At 52.7% G+C, this 17,754-nt stretch overlaps 1 protein-coding gene across 1 annotated transcript; it reads right to left on the bottom strand.

The window, feature by feature from the left end:
• Positions 1-563: 563 nt before the first annotated feature.
• Positions 564-17,342, bottom strand: HELZ2 (helicase with zinc finger 2). Its single transcript, XM_032198552.1, has 19 exons — positions 17,056-17,342; positions 16,790-16,973; positions 16,311-16,418; positions 15,298-15,815; positions 14,312-14,944; positions 12,515-13,298; positions 11,997-12,072; positions 7,203-10,710; positions 6,298-6,383; positions 5,786-5,917; positions 5,383-5,550; positions 4,987-5,128; positions 4,388-4,504; positions 3,627-3,819; positions 2,727-2,861; positions 2,250-2,468; positions 1,791-1,947; positions 1,219-1,386; positions 564-706 (listed from the first exon to the last, which is right to left on the bottom strand). The coding sequence occupies exons 1-19, from the start codon at positions 17,325-17,327 to the stop codon at positions 564-566; spliced, it is 7,743 nt and encodes a 2,580-aa protein (XP_032054443.1). The 5' UTR covers positions 17,328-17,342.
• Between the last annotated feature and the right edge of the window lie 412 nt (positions 17,343-17,754).

Genomic DNA, 17,754 nt, shown 5'->3' with positions numbered 1-17,754 from the left:
ACATGGTTCTCTTTTTGCTTTCTTTCTTTGCTTAAAAACAGAAACAAGCAAAACATTGTTTTTCTGCTTTGAAGAAGAAGAAAAAAAAAAAAAAAAGCCTTAAAAATTCCCTGGACTTCATTTTACCATGAGTGGTACTACTCAGAAGCTTTGGTCCCATATGGCAATTCAGTTTGCTGTGCAGATCTGCCACGTGCAGTTATTCCACCTGCAGTGAAAGGGCCGTGTATTTGGTCCCCAAAGCACAGCTGCACTGACAGATAGGATGGTGGCTCCACTGAGCATCTTTCATTTAAAAAAATATCATTAATAAAGTCACACGCCCACCTACCCACTTTCAAGTGCTTTTTGGTTTGCTAAAGCTGAAAATTCCTGTCCAACGTTGCAGTAATATAAAAAGAAAAGACACCAAAGCTCACACTGAGGCTGAGCTGTCAATGTGCAGGGAAAGACGCTGGCTCCCCCAGTGCATTTGGCTCAATGGTTCATGTTCAAATAATGGAAAGATTTGCGTCCTTCCCAAGGCACGCGTAGCACAGTTTTGGTGGAGACGGACGAGCGTATTAAGACAAAACCAATCTTGGTCGGCGCAAGGCTGTCGTCTTCCTGACAGAAATCTCCTGGGCTGTGGTATAGCAGTTACGCTGCATGTAATGCTGAAGCAGTCTCCTCCACAAAGGGTTGCACTCCAGGAGGTACTGGTTCCCTGTTGGCACAGGGATGGGAGGCAAGAGGTTAGTAGCCAGAAGAGGCTCATACGACACCATCACAGACCGGTCAGAGACACTGTGGTCTAACACTGCTAGCCTGATGGTGCTGGGTAGCTTGCAGGGATATTCTGTTCAGCCAGAGCTCTGTGAAACCACAGCTCCTTTTTCAGTGCTGCCACATTTGCGAGCAGCTTTCCTACACATCACAGCGTACGTCTGCACAAGTAGTAAGAGACAGAAGCAAAATTCTGCCAGAAGAGAGCTCTAAGATGCAAGTGATGGCAACAACATGGTCCAAACTAAAGAGAGAATATACATGCTGCACATGAGCCACACACGCTCTCTGCTTTGTGCAGATTGCCCAGATAGCCCAGTTGCAAAATCACAGACAGTCTAAAAGGGCAAAAGAATAAAGCAAGCCCCTCAGTTGTACTAGTGCAGACCTCCATCCCTTTCTCCAAAGCGCCCCATTCCCCTGCAGGCTGGTGCACGCTCCCAGCTTACCCACCTAAAATGCAGAGTCCTTCCTGAGCTCGGGTGATGGCGACATTGACCTGGTTTGGGTCAGTAACAAACCCCAGGTACTTCTTCTGCCAGCTCTTCGTGGGCTTCCTGTCAATCTCAGATCGAGGGCAGGAGCGTACAGTCGACAGGATCACGTACCTCCATTCGCTTCCTAGAAAGCATGGATGACCACACTGTTTAGAAGGAAGCATCTGGCCACCCCATAACACACTCATTTCTCTACAGCAAGACCCACAAAACTGTCAGCCACAGTCTGGATTTCTCCAGCGTTGGAGGCCATCCAATTCCCAGCTGTTGCTTTCTAAGGAGCACTTGCTGCAGCAGTTCTTTGCCACCCCCTTCAGGCATCCTCCAAATAAACCCTTCCTATCTTCACCAGCCTCACCCTGCCAGGGCACTCCAAAAGGTTTATCATAATCCCAAATCACTCTGAATCCAGGCCCAGGGATGCTTCCTGCAGGGCTGAACCAACCCTGCTATCAGATTTATCTCTGAGAAGTTGTTTTTGTCCGCAGGAGAGGAGAGGAGCAACCCAAGCCGCCCTCCTAGCCTCACCTTGACTCTTCATGATGGTGCAGACGGTCACGCCGCAGATGCCCTCTTTCAGGAGGCGCTTGTTGATCTCGGATGCCTGGGCGTTGTAGGGGCTGAGGATGGCGATGCTCTCCGGATGGATGGTGCCATCTAGTGTCAGCTGCTTCGCCAGCCTCACCTGGGGAGAACGGGGTCCTGCTCACCTGGGAAGGCGGCCGGAGGCAGTGGGCCTCCAGGAGGCTGCCCCAAGGGCAGCAATGATGCCTGGCCATGCCTGCTCTGGGTCATGGTCCCACACAACTGCCTCTGGCCAGGAACAGCACGGCCAGCATGCTGTAGACCCAAAGAGGAACTGCACCCTGATGATCTTTGTCCTGTCTCATCACTCAATGTAACCTTCCTTCCGCAGTCCCCATACCACCCCCCCGACACAACATCCTCCCTTCTGCATCTCCAGCAATTCCCCAGCACCCTGCTCACCGCCTGCTCCACTTCTTCTGGGTTAGCTTTGGAGTTCTCGTTTCCTTCCTCGGTAGAGATCACGAGGCTCTGTTCCTTCCCCTCTACGTGCCCGAAGATGATCGGGCAGCAGGGGTTGTCTTTGTGGTAGAAAACGCTGCGTTTGTGTTGAAGCTGGGGGCACGTTTTCAGCCGATGTTCATAAAACTCCTGGGATGGGAACTCACAGATATTTTTGTGCTGGCAAAAAAAAAAAAAAAAAAAAAAAAAAGGAGAAACTGAGGTGAACAAATTAAAACAAAGAACTTCTCAACCGGCAGCATCATTTTAGGTAGGTTTCATCTGTGATGACAGCATGCTAGAGCTGGCGCTGGGCGAGTACCTTACTCGTTACTAGGAAGGGAAGTGAGGAATATGTTTCCTGGTGGCTTGGAACAGACCCTGACAGCAACATTTTCTGTTACGGAATAACGACAATCAACCTGAGAAAAAGCTCACCATGCGGTACTGCGTATCCAGCATCCACGCCTGTTCCTGGTAGCGCTCAAAAAGCGATGTCTCCATGCCAAGAGACTTGCAGAAGTCGTTGTTGACCACAGGCCGCAGCTGTTTGTGATCCCCAAGCAAAACAACCTGGAACAAAGAATGGACACCTCAGCTGGGAGGGTGGTGAAGGCCATCAGCTCTGTGTAAGGCTGTTTGTATTCAGGCATCTCTTGCTATTTATTTATGTTAGAGTTACAGCAACCTCGATCAGGGACTGTGCTGGGTGTTATATAACGATCCTGACCCAGATACTGCAGAGCCTAGCTCCCATCTGGCAGGAGAAAGTTGTCACATAGCAAGTCTGCTCCATGCTTCTTGTCACACTGACACGTTGTACCCAGGTCAGCACATATTCTGGTGGCAGTGATGCCCACTCTGCAATGAAGCACCAAAGCCACATCCACACCACGTATTTTCCCCTACAGAAAGCAGAGTGCAAGTTCAGAGGAGACCATATGGGTGTAACTGAAGACAGGGAGCTGAGCTGATCCAGCAGAGCAGCAAGTAGATGCAATAGTTCCCCACTGTAACTTTCATGCCTACAGCAGGTCTTAATGAGTCTGCTTTAAGCGACACAAACAGATAACATAGCTCATGTGCCTGCTGAGCATACTCATGCACTTTGTGTACCTCTCTGTGCCTCAAGACTTTAATTATAGCTGGCAGAGTTGCACACCAGAGGAAAAGACTGCCCCAAGGCTGAAACATTGGTACGCCACCACAGATACTACCGAGAACAACCTTAAAAACTGGTCAGACTTGGAAGAACACTGTGGTAAGAAGTGAAAGGTGTGTAGAGACTCAGGAGCTCTGAGCAGCTATCCTAGAGACAGGTCTTTGGAAGAAACTTACCTTCTCGGCACGCGGATGGCTGACCAAGGGGATGAGGGTCTCGGGCTCTGTGGACATGGCACACTCGTCGATGAGTATCTGCTTGACATTGAGGTTCTCCAGGGAGTTGGCAGACGCGGCGGAGCACGTGCACAGGATGACATCGTGGCGCTCCAGTTCGTATTTACGAGCTTCTGTCAAGTCATGTTTGTAGCTGATGGTCAATGAAGAAGATAACAGGTTATGTACAGGAGAAACATCTCCAGGTTCCCAAGCAGCAACCAGGCAGAGGCTATACTTTCCTAAATGCCTCTGGCTCTATTTTCCTCCCCAGAAAGAGCTCATGTTCCCTGAAAAGGGCTTGGGACAGACAGCAGGAAATGCATTTTTTTCTGAATTCAACAGGGCAGAGGCTCAGGGTGTAGGATGCAAGTGTCACAGACATACTGTGACGTTCAGACCAGAAGGCCTACAGCACTGAGCAGAAGTGATGCTGAGGCTCTGCACTGTAGCACTAACCCTGAGCTAATCACTGTTTATTATCATTCTAAATGCACAGCTTATTCACCTTTTTAAATGTTTTTACCTGGTCTTGGTTTGCGTGAGGCAAGGCAAAATTGCTGACTTTCACAGAGCTCTACCAGCTTGCATCAGCTGAGGCCTCAAAACCACAGCCCAAACCTCTTCTCACAGGGAAAGAGCTTTCTGCACTGTGATACTTCAGGTGGTGGTGGCACATGGGCAGACTCAGACATCTCTCACCAAGGTCTCTTTCTACTCACCTCTTTATTTCGGCTTCTGTTATCTCCTTTCCTTCCTTCACTTGAGTGTCAAAGTTACAGATACCCTGCCAGAAAGGGTTTTGTGGCCGTCGGATTCGATGATGCAGGATTATCTCGCTGAATAAAGAGACAATACATAAATATCTTCCCCACAGAGACCCAAGCAATTTCTTCTCCAGTGCAGCACACCACACATGTCTACATGGAGAAGCCACATTAGCTAAAGAAGTCGAAGCCAGACTTCTCCATCTTTATAGACCTGACACTTAGTTCACCCTTGAGGACACAAAATATAGCAACCGCCTGTTAACAGCTGCAAGCAGGAATGACGTCTGAGATGTTTAGGGCAGTTCGAAAAAAAAAAAAAAAAAAAAAAGATGAAAAAATGTAGGATGTTTTCAATCACTGGGGTTTCTCAATTAGGTGCTATGTTAGACTATAAACCCTTAGTTGAAAAAAAATAAGTACAAAGCAGGTCATTAGTGCTGCTCTGCAGCAGTATAGTAGAACCCACGTTTGCTCTGGCTTGTTCAGATTTATGGGTTCAGCAAGCACCACTCCCCAGCACTCACACAGCTTGGGGGGCCACATCGTCCTACCTGAGCTCATGCTTTGATTTTGCATCACGCAAGGCTTTGCGGGAGAGCTGCCGGTTGCTCCCTGGGTACGGGTATTCCAGTGTCTCTATGGCCTCCCCATAAACTCTCAGTGGTTTCAGGTCCTTCATCTTCAGCAGCATCTCTGGGGAAGGAGAACAAGCCTGCTCAGACAGCGCCAGGTGATGCTGAAAAACCCAGCATTCACCATGAAAAACCCCTTCCTTCTCCCCACCCCTCGCTCATCAACCCCACCGTTACTGGTCCTCACCCTGCAGTGAGGAGTCTTCTGTGAGGACCAGACCCCATTTTCTGTCTCTCCTGTCTCCTAGCCTCCTGCTCACAGCCTTTCCCTTCCACCGGTATGAGATACTTCAAGGGCTTAGAGCAGATAATTACCAGCAACAACATCAACGGACTTGTTGGACGGGCCACAGTACAAGATGCACTTTCTCTTTTTGGGCTTGTCTTCATCAGAGGAAGGCAATTGTTCATTCTTGCTGGTCTCCTCATTCAGCTTATAGAACCAGTAGACAATGTGACTTCCAACAACAGTTTTCCCTGTACCTAGAAAGGCAAGAATGCTGCTCAGAACACTTCAACAGGGACACCCTTGCTCTAGATCAGTATCCAAATGACCAGCCCTGAAAAAATTCAAGGACCAAGGGGACTGCCCTGAACAGCCCTAGGCGCTGCCAACCTGTGTGACCTTTGCCTGTCTCACTGAGGGCCCCATGCAAAGTGACAGACAAGGTCCCAACGCCAAGGTGCACGTGTACACGTGCTGTCCCCACTGCCCTACCTGGTGGGCCTTGGATGAGCGTGAAGGGTTTTTTTAAAGCATTTAGAATAGCTTGTCTCTGACTGTCGTTGAGCTTCCTCTGGCTGCCAGGGAGATCAAAGGATTTTTGCTGCAGGAGTTTGGACTTTGTCACTGCTACAGCAAAGAGACAAGAGAACACGTTTAGAAAAGGTTACTGGAGAGAGCACACAAGCAATTCAACAGGAGGTACCAAGCGACTGTGGCAAGTACCAAGCAATCACAGCCCAAACGTAACCCTTGTCCCACGCCAAGAGGCTCTGCCCCTGAGGCTTCTCTGTGAGTCCTGGGGATAAAATCTGGGCTGCACCCACTCCAGCAGGACAGCCTGCACCAACACCACCTACACGCCACCGGGCTAGCAGCTCTTCCCTCCCCTTGGCAGGGAAACCTCCTGCTTTGGCAGCAGGATCCCCATGGAAGGGGCCCGCAGAGGCTGCCAGGTCACCAGCCTGGCTAGAAGCACGTAGTCAAAGGAGAATATTTGCACCTGCCTTTTTTTGGAGGTTCATGGCCTAAAGCGATGCTTACAGCAAGTTTGGAGGCACGCTGGAGCCTCCGAATTGCATTTTCTTTCCGTCTGTCAGACAAGGAAAAATAAGAGTGAGTGAAGTGCAGCATAAAGTAGCAAAGACAGTAACACAGCTTTGTACAACTGTCTTGTTTATTCTTTCTCCTTTGGTGTTGCATTAAATCCTTCCACAAAGAACTTAAAACGATTTTCATACAAGTCCTATTCTGCTTTCTGTGCCTCTCTGAAGAGCTGAGCCTGCAAATAATGTTGAGAGCAAGTAGCACAACTTCTGTCCCAACTCAACTTTGTTATGTCCCAACTCCATTTTATTGGATTAGCTTTCAATTTTTCCTAAAATTTACAACAAATAAGGAAGCACATTCTGCCCTGGAAAAGCTACAGCAGTCACGGATTCAATTAGCAGTCTGCACTGCGAACAGAGAAGGGCAACCGGGACATCAGCTGTGCTTTGGTAAGTGCAGGTCATGCTTCACAGCAACACAGGAGGATGACTGGAACATCAGGGAGCACATGTTTGCTCAACAAACCCTGATCCAGTGCTTCACGCTGCCTTTTATGACACATATTGCAGCAATTCAGGAACGTAAGAAACAGATGTTCAGTGAAACCTCACCATGGCACTTTCCTCTACCTCCCCAGCCCCATCCTCGAGGTCCACCAGCAAGAAACCACCTGGAGGACAGGTGGGAGAAATGCCACCACCCCCACCAAATGGCAACGGCCCAAGGGCATGGCCGGTTGGAGCTGAGCAACGACAGATTTTTGGGCAAAGCAAAGCCTGATTGAGTCTAGGAAGGGGTCCCCTGGGAAACCATTACGCTGCACTAGCAGGCTAACTAGAGCATGAGCACAAAGCACACTTACACGTCTGGCAGCATCTTGGGTATGAGCTCCACTGTGAAGCTGGCAGAAGGCTGTGAGATTTCTGCGGGGATGTTCTCCATGGACATATAGTTGATGTAAAAATTTAAAGTCTTCTGACCAGTCCTGTCTGACTTCTCGTTGTCGTCGAATTCCTCGGTGATCCCATGAGCCACCCAGGTGTACGTGTCTGGATCGACCACAAGTTTGTTTTCTGATTTGTCCTTGTTATTCAAAGACATGTTCTGGAGGCCATGGCTAAGGCATTCCTCATCGTTTTCAAGGCTCCTAACCTTCAGCCCACTTAGGCGAATGCACAGGTAACAGTGGTTAAAGTCCACCTCAATGGAGCACTCATCCAAAAAGCTTTTCTTTAGGCAGAAAGTCCCTTGCAGCTGCCCTTTGCTCGTCCTTTGCTTTGCCCAGGTGATTTTGACATCGTGAAGAACAATAGAGTCATTCTCAGCCACTGCACATGAAGCAGACTCCATGGCACTCATCGGCATCCACACCTTGCTATACTCCGCTGCGTGCTTGTACTTGTCTTTGGACGGCAGGGTGGCGTACGCAGAGAAGCAGTCGATAGGCTTCTCCGTGTGCTGCAGACAGACGTCGAAACCCGGTGCCACGCACCACAGCTGCACAAAGGGCACCAGGAAGCCCCGAAAGACGTCCGTGGTGAGTTGGAACTGCAGCGTGTCGCCAGCGCTCAGCTCCAGGGTGATCTCCGCATAGTGGGAGCACTCGCTCTTCTTTACCCGGCCCACCTGCCGCTTGTAGAGCTTCTTGCTCTGCTGCAGAAGAGCGGCCAGGCTCTCAAAATTCTCACTTCTGATGGCCGTGAGCATGTCCTGCCACATCTGGGTCTCGAAGAGGGTGATGCTATGGTCGTGGAGAGTGCCTGTCTGCAGTCTGTGTTCCTTCATCGTCTCCACAGAATACATCCTCCTCTTCCACGTCAGCCTAACGCTCTTCTGCTTCTGCATGAACATGGGCTGCTCTATCAGCTGAAGAGCCCTGTAGCTGATTACCTGCGGATCTGGAAGACTCTCTTTATTCAGTGGAAACAGGGCTTTAAAGTACCTGTCCATCCCTTCAATATCCACCACGAAGGCGATCTTCTGCAGGACTTGGCTCTTCAGCTGGGTGGCCATCTGCATGGAGCGGGCTCTCTTCTCGTAAATCACCGCCTTGGAATTCTTCCTGTTGAAGTCATGACAGAGAAACTCGATGTCATCAGAAGAATAGATGATGGGCTTCTTGCGGAGGACAGAATGAAGGTGCCGCTGGACCACGACGTCCATGTACCGGCGGATGGGAGAGGAAGCCCAGGTGTACGAGTCAACATGCAGGGAGTAGTGGCCCATCTTTGACAGGACAGTGGAGTTGGAGCGACTGAAATAGGAGCGGCTGAGCAGTCTCCTGAACTCCAGGACCACAGGGGCCAGCTTTGGGTGGATGTCATCAGTAACGATAAGATCTAGCATCTTATGGAGATTACATTGATGTGCAGCTGACTGTAAATGCTCCCAGATCGGGGCCAGGAGACTGAACTGCACATTTTTAGGGGACTCTGGATTAGGAGGCACAAATCTCAGGTGGTGTGAGAGATGGAGGGACAAAGGGATGATATGGCTGTACTTGTCTTTCATGACTAAAAGCTGCTGAGGGCTTGGCTCGCTCTGACACCGGAGAGGAGTGACGTTTCTGGTGTTCTCCTGGTTGGTGAGGAACTCAGCCACGAAGCTGTTGAACATGATCATGAACTCCTCTATCATCTGATGGGAGCCCCTTTTACCTGGGGAGCTTTCCTCATCCAGCTGGTCATAGAAGCAATCCTCCTGCAGCCGAAACTTTCGGTGGATCCTGGAGAAGTGATAAGCCACAGCTATGCAGTCCTCCAGGGTATCGAAACAAAGGGCATCCCCACCTCCCTTGTAGTGGTTCTGAATGCAGAGCTCTGCCTCGCTGTAGGTCATCTGCCTGTCTGACTGGATCACAGAGAGGGTGAAGATTCCCTTTATCACCATGTCGGTCTCCTTTTCTACGGTGACAAACAAAGAAATCGCATGGCGCTCTTTCTGTGGCAGGAGGCTGCAGATGTCTTCACTGATGCAGGGTGGGAACATGCACACAGGCTCCTGGTCAGGGGGGTAGTAGGTGACACCGCGCCTCTTTGCTTCCAGGTCCAAGGCGCTGTCTTTGGGAATGATGCCAGCCACATCCGCGATGTGGATCCCAATCTCATAGTGACGTCCGAGATCCCTGACGCTGACAGCATCGTCCAAATCCTTAGCACCTTCAGGGTCAACAGTGAAGGTCAGGTAACTCCGACAGTCCCTCAGATTCTCCTTGGTGAGGTTTGGTTTGCTGGAGGTGTATTTGGAAAGCTCCCTGGTAACAGCAGCTGGGTATTGCCTCTCTAAGGCATACTCCAAGTTGAGGATCTTTAAGCTTTCTTCCAAAGTCAAGGCCACACGCAAAATCGCAGTTATTATCCCCAAAGGGTAGTAAAAACCTTCCCGCCAGGAGATAATCTGGACACAGAAGATTTGGCGTCTCCTTGTGTCCTGGCTGATCTTCTCACAGCTGACCACCCTGTACTTCCCATTAACACGCCTGCGGATGGGAATGACGTTGGGTTTCTCTTTCAGGCCTGGGACAAATATTTTGGTGACGGTGGGATCGATGGGTATCATCACCCGGGGGTCAAACTCATCCATCATGCAGATGAAGGTCCGTTCGCTCTCCGCACGCTTCAGGATGCCCACCACCTTCCCCTGCGGGCGGAGGCCACCGCTGTCATCTGTGCTGTCCTTCAGGATTTCCACGAGCACTTCGTCGCCAGTGAAGGCTGTCCCGCAGTGAACCCTGCCTTTGATCTGAATGGTCATGGCAGGAGAGTCATTGAGGGTGATGGCAGAAGCCCTGTCAAACCTTTCTTTGACCAGCTCGCACCTCTTGTACACGTTGGGGTCCGTGCGCAGATATTTCTGCATCACCTGAGAGGAGAAGCTGACGTACTCCTGCCTATCTTCGCACCGGTTTGAAGTCTCAGGCTTCACATTCAGCAGCCCTTCTTCGGACACCGTCACCAGCATGTTCTTGCTCTCATCTAATAGCTCCTGGAGGATGGGATCGTCGGGATTCAGGCTGTCGGCCTCAGAGCTCCCGGAGTCCGTGTCGCTGTCCTCGTCGTCCTGCTGCGGGCTCCTTCTCCAGCTCTCGTTGTCACACGCGGCCTGCTTGATCTGCGCCATCGTCAGGTCCTCCGGGAAGGCGCTGCCCTTCTCGATGCACTCCTGGATAAAGCGCTTCCACACCTTGCTGCACTGGCCGTGGGAGCACAAGGCCACCGCATCCCCCACCGCAATGACCTGCGACTGAGCCCTGGTCATGATGGTGTTGAGCACTCGGGCTTCGTTGAAGAACTCGTGGTTGTGGGAGGCCGAGATGCGTAGGCTCTCGCTGGTGTGGACGGTGCTGATGATGATGACTCGGAACTCCCGCCCTGCACCAGAGGGGACAAGGCACAAATCACTCAAGGGAATGCTCTCGGGGATCGCGACTGCCTCCAGGCACAAACTGGGATGGACGCCGCCGGTCACCACCACCCACACACCAGGGAGGGAAGGGCAGTGTGGAGACAGAATGGCAGAGCACAGAAGCAGCCCTGCGGGCCTGGGGGGGACGAGGACAGTGACCCCTGACAAGTGTCCCTCTACCCTCAAGGACAGCGCTGCCAGCTGATGGCATGACAAATAACAAACAGCAAGAGGCACCCTGGTGATTTTGGAGCTGGGAAGAGAATGTAAAGAAAGGGTGTGGAGAGCAGAAACACACCCCAGGGGTCGGTTAATTCTCACCACGAGGAGTCCCAGCTGTACAGTAAAAAATAATAATAATAATATTAAAAACATGGATGAGTCATAAGCTAAGTCCTGGAGAACAAAAACAGCCCTATCTCTCTCTCATCATCCAGAGCAGCGGACTCCTCCTTCAGCAAACTGCTCTGCAGTTTTGGCTGCAGTGGGTACCCATGGGGCACGTTAGTTTCAATTCCCTTGTACTCCTGGCCTCCCCTGCTGGTACGTGGGGCTTCCTTCACGCGATTCACACGTGCTGACGTCTCTGGGATGGCACTTCCAGGGTGTCCACCCTCCCACCAAGCAACATCCGTATGTTTGAAATGACTTGACAACTGGGTGCAGATTTAATTCAGTGTGAAATCGTATTCACGAAGGCAAAGGTGAACTCCAAGAATTACCAACCAGACGGGGATGGCAATCAGCCAGAGGATTTCCAGGAGCTCCCTCCTAGTCAGCGCCATGTGGACCGCATGGGGAAGAGCAGGGAGCTCTGCCTGAAAGCACCCCGGGCACTCTCCCAGAGGGTATTTTGCCGTGAGACCACCCTGGGTATCTTGCAGGGAAATGCATGCATGGGCACTCACTGAGTGAGCTTTAGAGAGCCTGGTTATCTGGCGTAAGAGATGCACACAAATGCTGTATAGCAGGCACAGCAAAGAAAGGCAAACCACACTGCCCGCCAGCCATGGGGAAGTGCCCATAATAAAACCCACTTGCTCCATCAGCTCAGCCCTGGGTATTTTAGCAAGGAGGACAATGTCAAGATGTTCTTCTCACCACCCAGCATCTCTTCCCCCTGCTCATTACACAGTGGCAGTAGCTGTGATCGACTTTTCTGTCCACAGATGTGACTGGAAAAGTCCTCCCTAGCACGCAGGAGACCTCAAACACAACCACACATTATTCAACTATTGCAAAGGACACATACCTGGCAAGTTTTCATAGTTTTCCACCATCACTTCTGGTAGGTGCTTCTTCCTCAGCTCTTGCCGTATTGCAGAAACCTGGTAAGGAACAAAGAGGCATAACTGAGCCCAGTTTCAGCTCAGGAACGTGCTCCCCCAACTCCAAGGTCCCTCACCCTTCTTAGCTGCTGGTTCCCCAACAAGGTTACTCAACAGCCATCTCACATCCTGGGCTGACTTCAGCCAGTGCTCCCAGTCTGCCCTCCAGTTAACCCGCTTAGAGGGAGCTGAAAGGCATCTTTGACTAAAACACCCCACCACAAAGCATCTCTGGTGCAGCCATCCACTGCACACTGCTTTACACAGAGAGCACCTCGAGAAAAAAGTGGTGGCATGCAAGACCCCAGGTTCCCCCTCTTTGCTAACACAAGAGATGGGTTTATCATAAGCAGAGCCCAGCGTTTATTAGGAAGGGTTTAGGGAGTAGTCAGCAGCTCATACACACTCCTCCAGCTAGGGAAAGCGTGCTTTTCCTACATACCTGTCCACCGTGGGAGACCACACAGATCTTCCTCAGATCTCGGACACCCCACTCATCTGGCCACCTCCAATAAGTCTCCTCCACTTTCTCAGTCACTTGTGTTATCTCGGAAGCATTGTGCCACGAAATCAAGGACATATCCTTTTCGGCCACACCAGGAACATGGCAGAACACAAGCGGGTAGATTTTGGGGTGGGGGGGGATGTTCCCACTGGCGTGGATAGCATTGCCTTTGCCAACATAAAAGTGCTTGGAGACAAACTCAATTATGCCTGCAGTAGAACGATAATTCTCATTGAAGATGATCCTGCTCTTCATGGCCACGTCATGCTTCTCTTTCTGGTAAAACTTAAAGAGTCTGTTCAACAGGGTGTGATCCGCGGACTGTGCCTCCCCAACACAGAACAGCTTTGGGGTTATCTGCATGTGGTCCCCAGCGAGGACAATCCGGGTCCCGAGAGTGGCATACGAGAGTGGGATCAAAGCTTCACACTCCAGCATCTGAGCGGCCTCGTCGATCATGATGTGGGTGAAGTAACCTGGGGCGACCTTCAAGTTCTTGGATAACATGGAGGTGGTAATAATTATGCGGTGCCTGTTGATATCTGTCTGCGTGGGGTGCCGGAAGGAGCGCTGGTTTTCAGAGAGGCAGCAGTACTTCTGAATGATGGGGTCGGTCCCGGCGACGGAACGGTCAGTGGATATAATCCTCAGGGGAACATCCTGCAGACGCCCGTTGATCACGTAGCTGTGGAAATACTCCCGGATATAGATGTCAGCAGCGCTGGAGGGGAACAAAGGTGGAAACTATCAAGGGACTGTAAGTGGTGCTCCCAGTGCTGTGACCATTATCCCAGTCTTCTCTTATCATCCACCCACCAGCAGCCAAACCCTCCCCAAGCTGTGGCTGACAACACACCCTTCACAAGAGATAACCATGTACGTGCAAAGAAGCTGGTGTTTACTCAGCCACCAAGTCCAAGCATATTTTGAGAATATGGTTCAAAGTATGATTTGATACACGAGACCAGGGCATCAATCAATGCTGATATGGAGAAATCATTTCAAATGCAACGTGCCCAGCTAAATCTGTGGCCCTGCTTCTCCCTGGAACCAAATCACACAGCCGTGAGCTGGCACACCTCTCCTCTGCTGACCTCCCGGCATCCCCAGCCCAGGCGGATGATGCAAGATCTGCACAAAAGTAGTTTCAGGGCGAGCAGGCAGCCTGAAACAGGCTAAGATTAGAAGTCATACATTTATTATACATTGCAAACTAAGGCAGTAACAGCCTGCAGGATTGGACGTGGACACTTCTCAGCATAACTGCGCTAATTTTAACAAGCTTGGCCTGGATTCTCTCGAGGCAGACTCAACAGCAGTCAGACCAGATCCTGCATTTCCCTTTCCCCAAACTCCCCATGGAAAAGTCAAAACAATGACATATGCATAGAGCCTTCAAGGGCTCCACTCCATTTCTTCCAGTACACATTCAAGGCTAGAAATAATGCTCTCTCCATCCCCACTTCATAATGGAGCAGGAATATGCTACCTCTTCCGCCAACACTTCCACCCGTGCCAGGCTTCTTCCTAGCAGGAGTGCCAGAGCAGTTTAAGACATATTAAACGCAAATGAATTATTTATTTAAACAAGTGATTGAGACGCATACTTAAAAAAGGCCAGCTCAGCTCCCTCTCGTGGACTCTGGCTCCCTCTCATCACACGAGGCAAGCACTGGCCCAGTGCAGGAGCCTGGCCCACGACTCTGGCTGCCTTTTCCCTCGTCCCCTGCTAACCTGTTGGTGTGGGTGCAGATCAGCACCCGCGTGTTGGGCTGCCTGATGATCTCCAGGGTGGCCATGGCCAACGTGAACGTCTTCCCCGTGCCAAAAGGTCCGTAGATGAGAAGAGGTGGGACCTGCCGGCTGCTGGTTACCTGGCCAGTGATGAAGGAGATGGCCTGTTTCTGTTTGCTGTTCCCTTCCTGTGGTTGTCTGAAGCAGTAGGGGATAGTGCAACTGGCGACATCAGGTAGGACCAGCCTCTCATCCAGCAGGCTGTCGACAGCCTGATGCCACTGCCGGAACAGCAGCTGGTCAATTTGGAACTGGATCTCCACGTTGAGGGAGGTTTTTGGCTTCAAGTTCAGCTCTGAGCAGCAATTCTTTGGTATCTGTAGCCAGATAGTGTTCTCCGTGGTGGCTTTATTGCACACGCCAACCTCGTAAACCCGATTGTCTACAGGTGGGTCGAGTGCCAGGAAAGCGGTGGGCACGGACCTGTTCAGCAGATACCCCTCATCTGTGTCCGGCGAGAGGTTATACGGGGTAGGCACTTTAGCAAACAGCTCACCAGGCGGGGCAAACTCCATCCCCACGGAGAGGCTTTCGATCATGTTGCTCAGCGAGATGAGGACCCGCAGGCTGAGTCTGAAAGAAGGAAAGACCTGAATTAACAGAGAACCAACTCGTCACTTACTTCATCAGCAACTGCCCTCCCCTCTGCAAAGGGGGGATTGTCACCTACACCCTGAGCACAGGGACAGGAACCGTGCTTTGAGCTGATCCACAGCCACAGGACACGACACAGCCCTTCCCCTCGTATCACTGCCCAGCAAGCCCTCTCGCTTTCCATTTTTTTTGGAGGGTTTCACAGGAGCCCGAGGACCCAACCCAGAAGAGACAGGGACTTCACCAGCAGCACGGCCCCAAGGACGGGGCTAGCAATGGGTGCACGGTCCACAGCTAGGAGGAACCCGTTTGGCTCCACGCCTGGCACTTACTTGGCAATCAGAGCCTGTTCGGCTTCTTCCTCGCAGAAGAGGAAGCTGTGCATCCTCTCGCGGTAGTTGAGCCGGGTGATGGCAGCGTTCACACCGCCCTCAGGCCTGTAGTCCAGCGAGAGCGCCGCAGGCTTGTATTTGGCCAGCAGAACCACGTCTTCACTCGACCTTGGCACGCTGTGAACGATGATCCGGTTGCCTCGGTCCCACCGCACGAAGTCGACGGGGCGGCTGGTGGTGGCGGGGACGTGCTGGGGGCCATCGCGCCAGCCCACCTTCACCTTGATCTTCTGCAGGAGGACGGGGCGGCTGCCGAAGTCGAACACCACCCACTGCTCGAAGACGCCCAGCGTGCAGCACTCCACGGAGACCTCCACCAGCGCCGTGGGCGGCGAGGTGGGCAGCGTGGCCACATGCTCCCCGTGGAGGTAGTGGAGGCCCCGTGCCAGCCCGTTCCCCGAGAGGTAGAAGTTGGCTCCTGGATCCCGTTTCAGCAGCGCCACGTGCTGCAGGGGCATCTGCCGGGTGAGGAGACAGGGGCACGGTGAGGGAGACCCAAGGCATGAGCTCGAGGTGCTACCGAAAGCTGCTGCAGGAGCCGAGTGCCACCCTGGACCAAGTGTTCCTGAAATTCTCCTGAAAGGAGCTTATTCCTCGTGCAACCCCAGAGCAATTTCTTTAAGCTTTTAAGAACCCTTTTTTTTAGTTTTATAGAGTGTCTGCTGTAAGCTTGGCAGAGGGGAATTAGACCTGGCCTCTTGCTCCCAGTGCCCACACAAAATTCAGGGCAGGAAGGTGGCTGAACGTCGTTATTTGTGATGAGAAGCAGGAAGCGCTGAGAGCAGCCAGGTGCACGCCAGCCCCGCTGCAGGAGACACGGTGGCTGCACAGCCACTGCCAAATACCCGACGCACATCCCCTCTCAGACACCCCCAGATTCCTGTCCTGGAGCCGAGAGCCTCCTGCAGGGGTGGGCAGGCTCTCAGCCTCCTGTCACACAGAGGTGGGCTTACCTGGGAGTGGACCTTGAACTTCCACTGGTGTTTAAACCGTTTGTCCTCCGACTGCACGTGCAGGGGCTGCGAACACACAACCGTAACGCCCTCGACGTACTCAGACATCTGCAGGAGAGGCACAAGAAGGGAGGGGGATGAAGGCAATAACCCAGGGACAGGCTCCAGCACTGCTGCTCAGCGTTCCCGTGCAGCACCCTTGGGAAATAAAATGTCCCAGGGCAGAGCAGCGTGGTCAGGTACCTGGAGCAAGCTCAGGTGCTCAGGCTGCCTCAAAAGGGGAGAAGAAGCAGGGATGCTACAACGGTTGGACTTGATCTTAGAGGTCTTTTCCAACCTGAATGATTCTGTGATCCCCCTCTGCATCTTGCCCACCTCTGGCGATGAGACTGTTGGAGGCCGTGGGCTCCCTTCCCAAGCTCAGAAAACACACCAGGCTACCACAAACCAACGCTCCCACCCTGCCGCCCACGACTTACAATCAACACCTCATTGGAGCACGCCCGATACTCAGCAATCAGCCGGTCCTGGTAGGACAAAAGCCCTTCCTTCATGGCCTGCTTCTTTTTCTTGGCGGCCACCTTCACCCTCCGGATCCACTCCTGCAGCTCCTCCATGGAGTGCGCCTTGGTGCAGCTGCTCCCCATTTCGCACACCTCCGCTCTGTCGGGAGAGAGCCGTCCCAGGTGCTGCCCGTGCCCGCTGCCCGCGGCCACCCTGCCCCGGTGCCGGCACGGCACCTTACCTGCTGCACAGCGTGAAGTTCTTCAGCCCGAGCGGCGGCGCACGGTGGACCCACTGGACGGAGGTGTCGACCGAGAGCATCTGCATGTGCTCGACGGAGGAGCAGTGGTTCTCGAAGCTCTCCTGCGAGCTGAAGGTCACCAGGCAGACCCGGCAGTAGAAGCTCACCGGCGTGGGTGCCGCCGGCTTGCCGTTTTCGGCACACAGCCCCCCTGCCAGCAGCAGGTCGGAGCGCAGCAGGCCCTGCTCCCTCTCGGCCTGCCAGACGGCCATCTCCACGTCGCTGTGCGCGAACTGGCACCGCTGTATGCTGTGCCGGCAGGGCTGCCCCTTGGAGACGAAGTAGCAGTAGTTGAGGACCGGCATGAACTCGGGGCAGGGGCGGATGGCGATGTACTGCTTCTTCAGCCGGCTGTCGGACACCACGTGCACCAGCAGCGGGTCCCAGTTGCGGTGGAACTCGCAGAGCAACGCCTGGCCGCCCGCTGAGATGCGCTGCGGGCAGCCGAAGAAGCACTTCTTGCAGATCTCCTGGAATTGCCCCCCAAACTCGCTCAGGATCTCGCCGGCGGCTGTGGCCGTGGCGGGGAGGTGAGCGGCAGAGCAGCCCCCCAGCTGCGCCTGCAGCACCGCCGCCTTCAGCTGCCGCCTCTCCAGCTGCTGCTCCTTCTCGAAGTTCCACACCATGGCCTCCTCCGGG

This window comes from Aythya fuligula, chromosome 16 (assembly GCF_009819795.1).
Source record: "Aythya fuligula isolate bAytFul2 chromosome 16, bAytFul2.pri, whole genome shotgun sequence".
Classification (NCBI taxonomy): Eukaryota; Metazoa; Chordata; class Aves; order Anseriformes; family Anatidae; genus Aythya; species Aythya fuligula.
Note: the sequence above shows the minus strand (reverse complement) of the source record. Positions and strands in the feature narration are given on the sequence as shown.

Coding starts and splice junctions, on each gene's coding strand:
- HELZ2 (XM_032198552.1), bottom strand. CDS start 17,327: ATGGCCGTCTGGCAGGCCGAGAGGGAGCAGGGCCTGCTGCGCTCCGAC. Junction 12,073..12,514: donor TGGTCTCCCACGGTGGACAG/GTATGTAGGAAA, acceptor GTTCCTTACCAG/GTTTCTGCAATACGGCAAGA. Junction 2,862..3,626: donor GCCATCCGCGTGCCGAGAAG/GTAAGTTTCTTC, acceptor TCTTTGTTCCAG/GTTGTTTTGCTTGGGGATCA.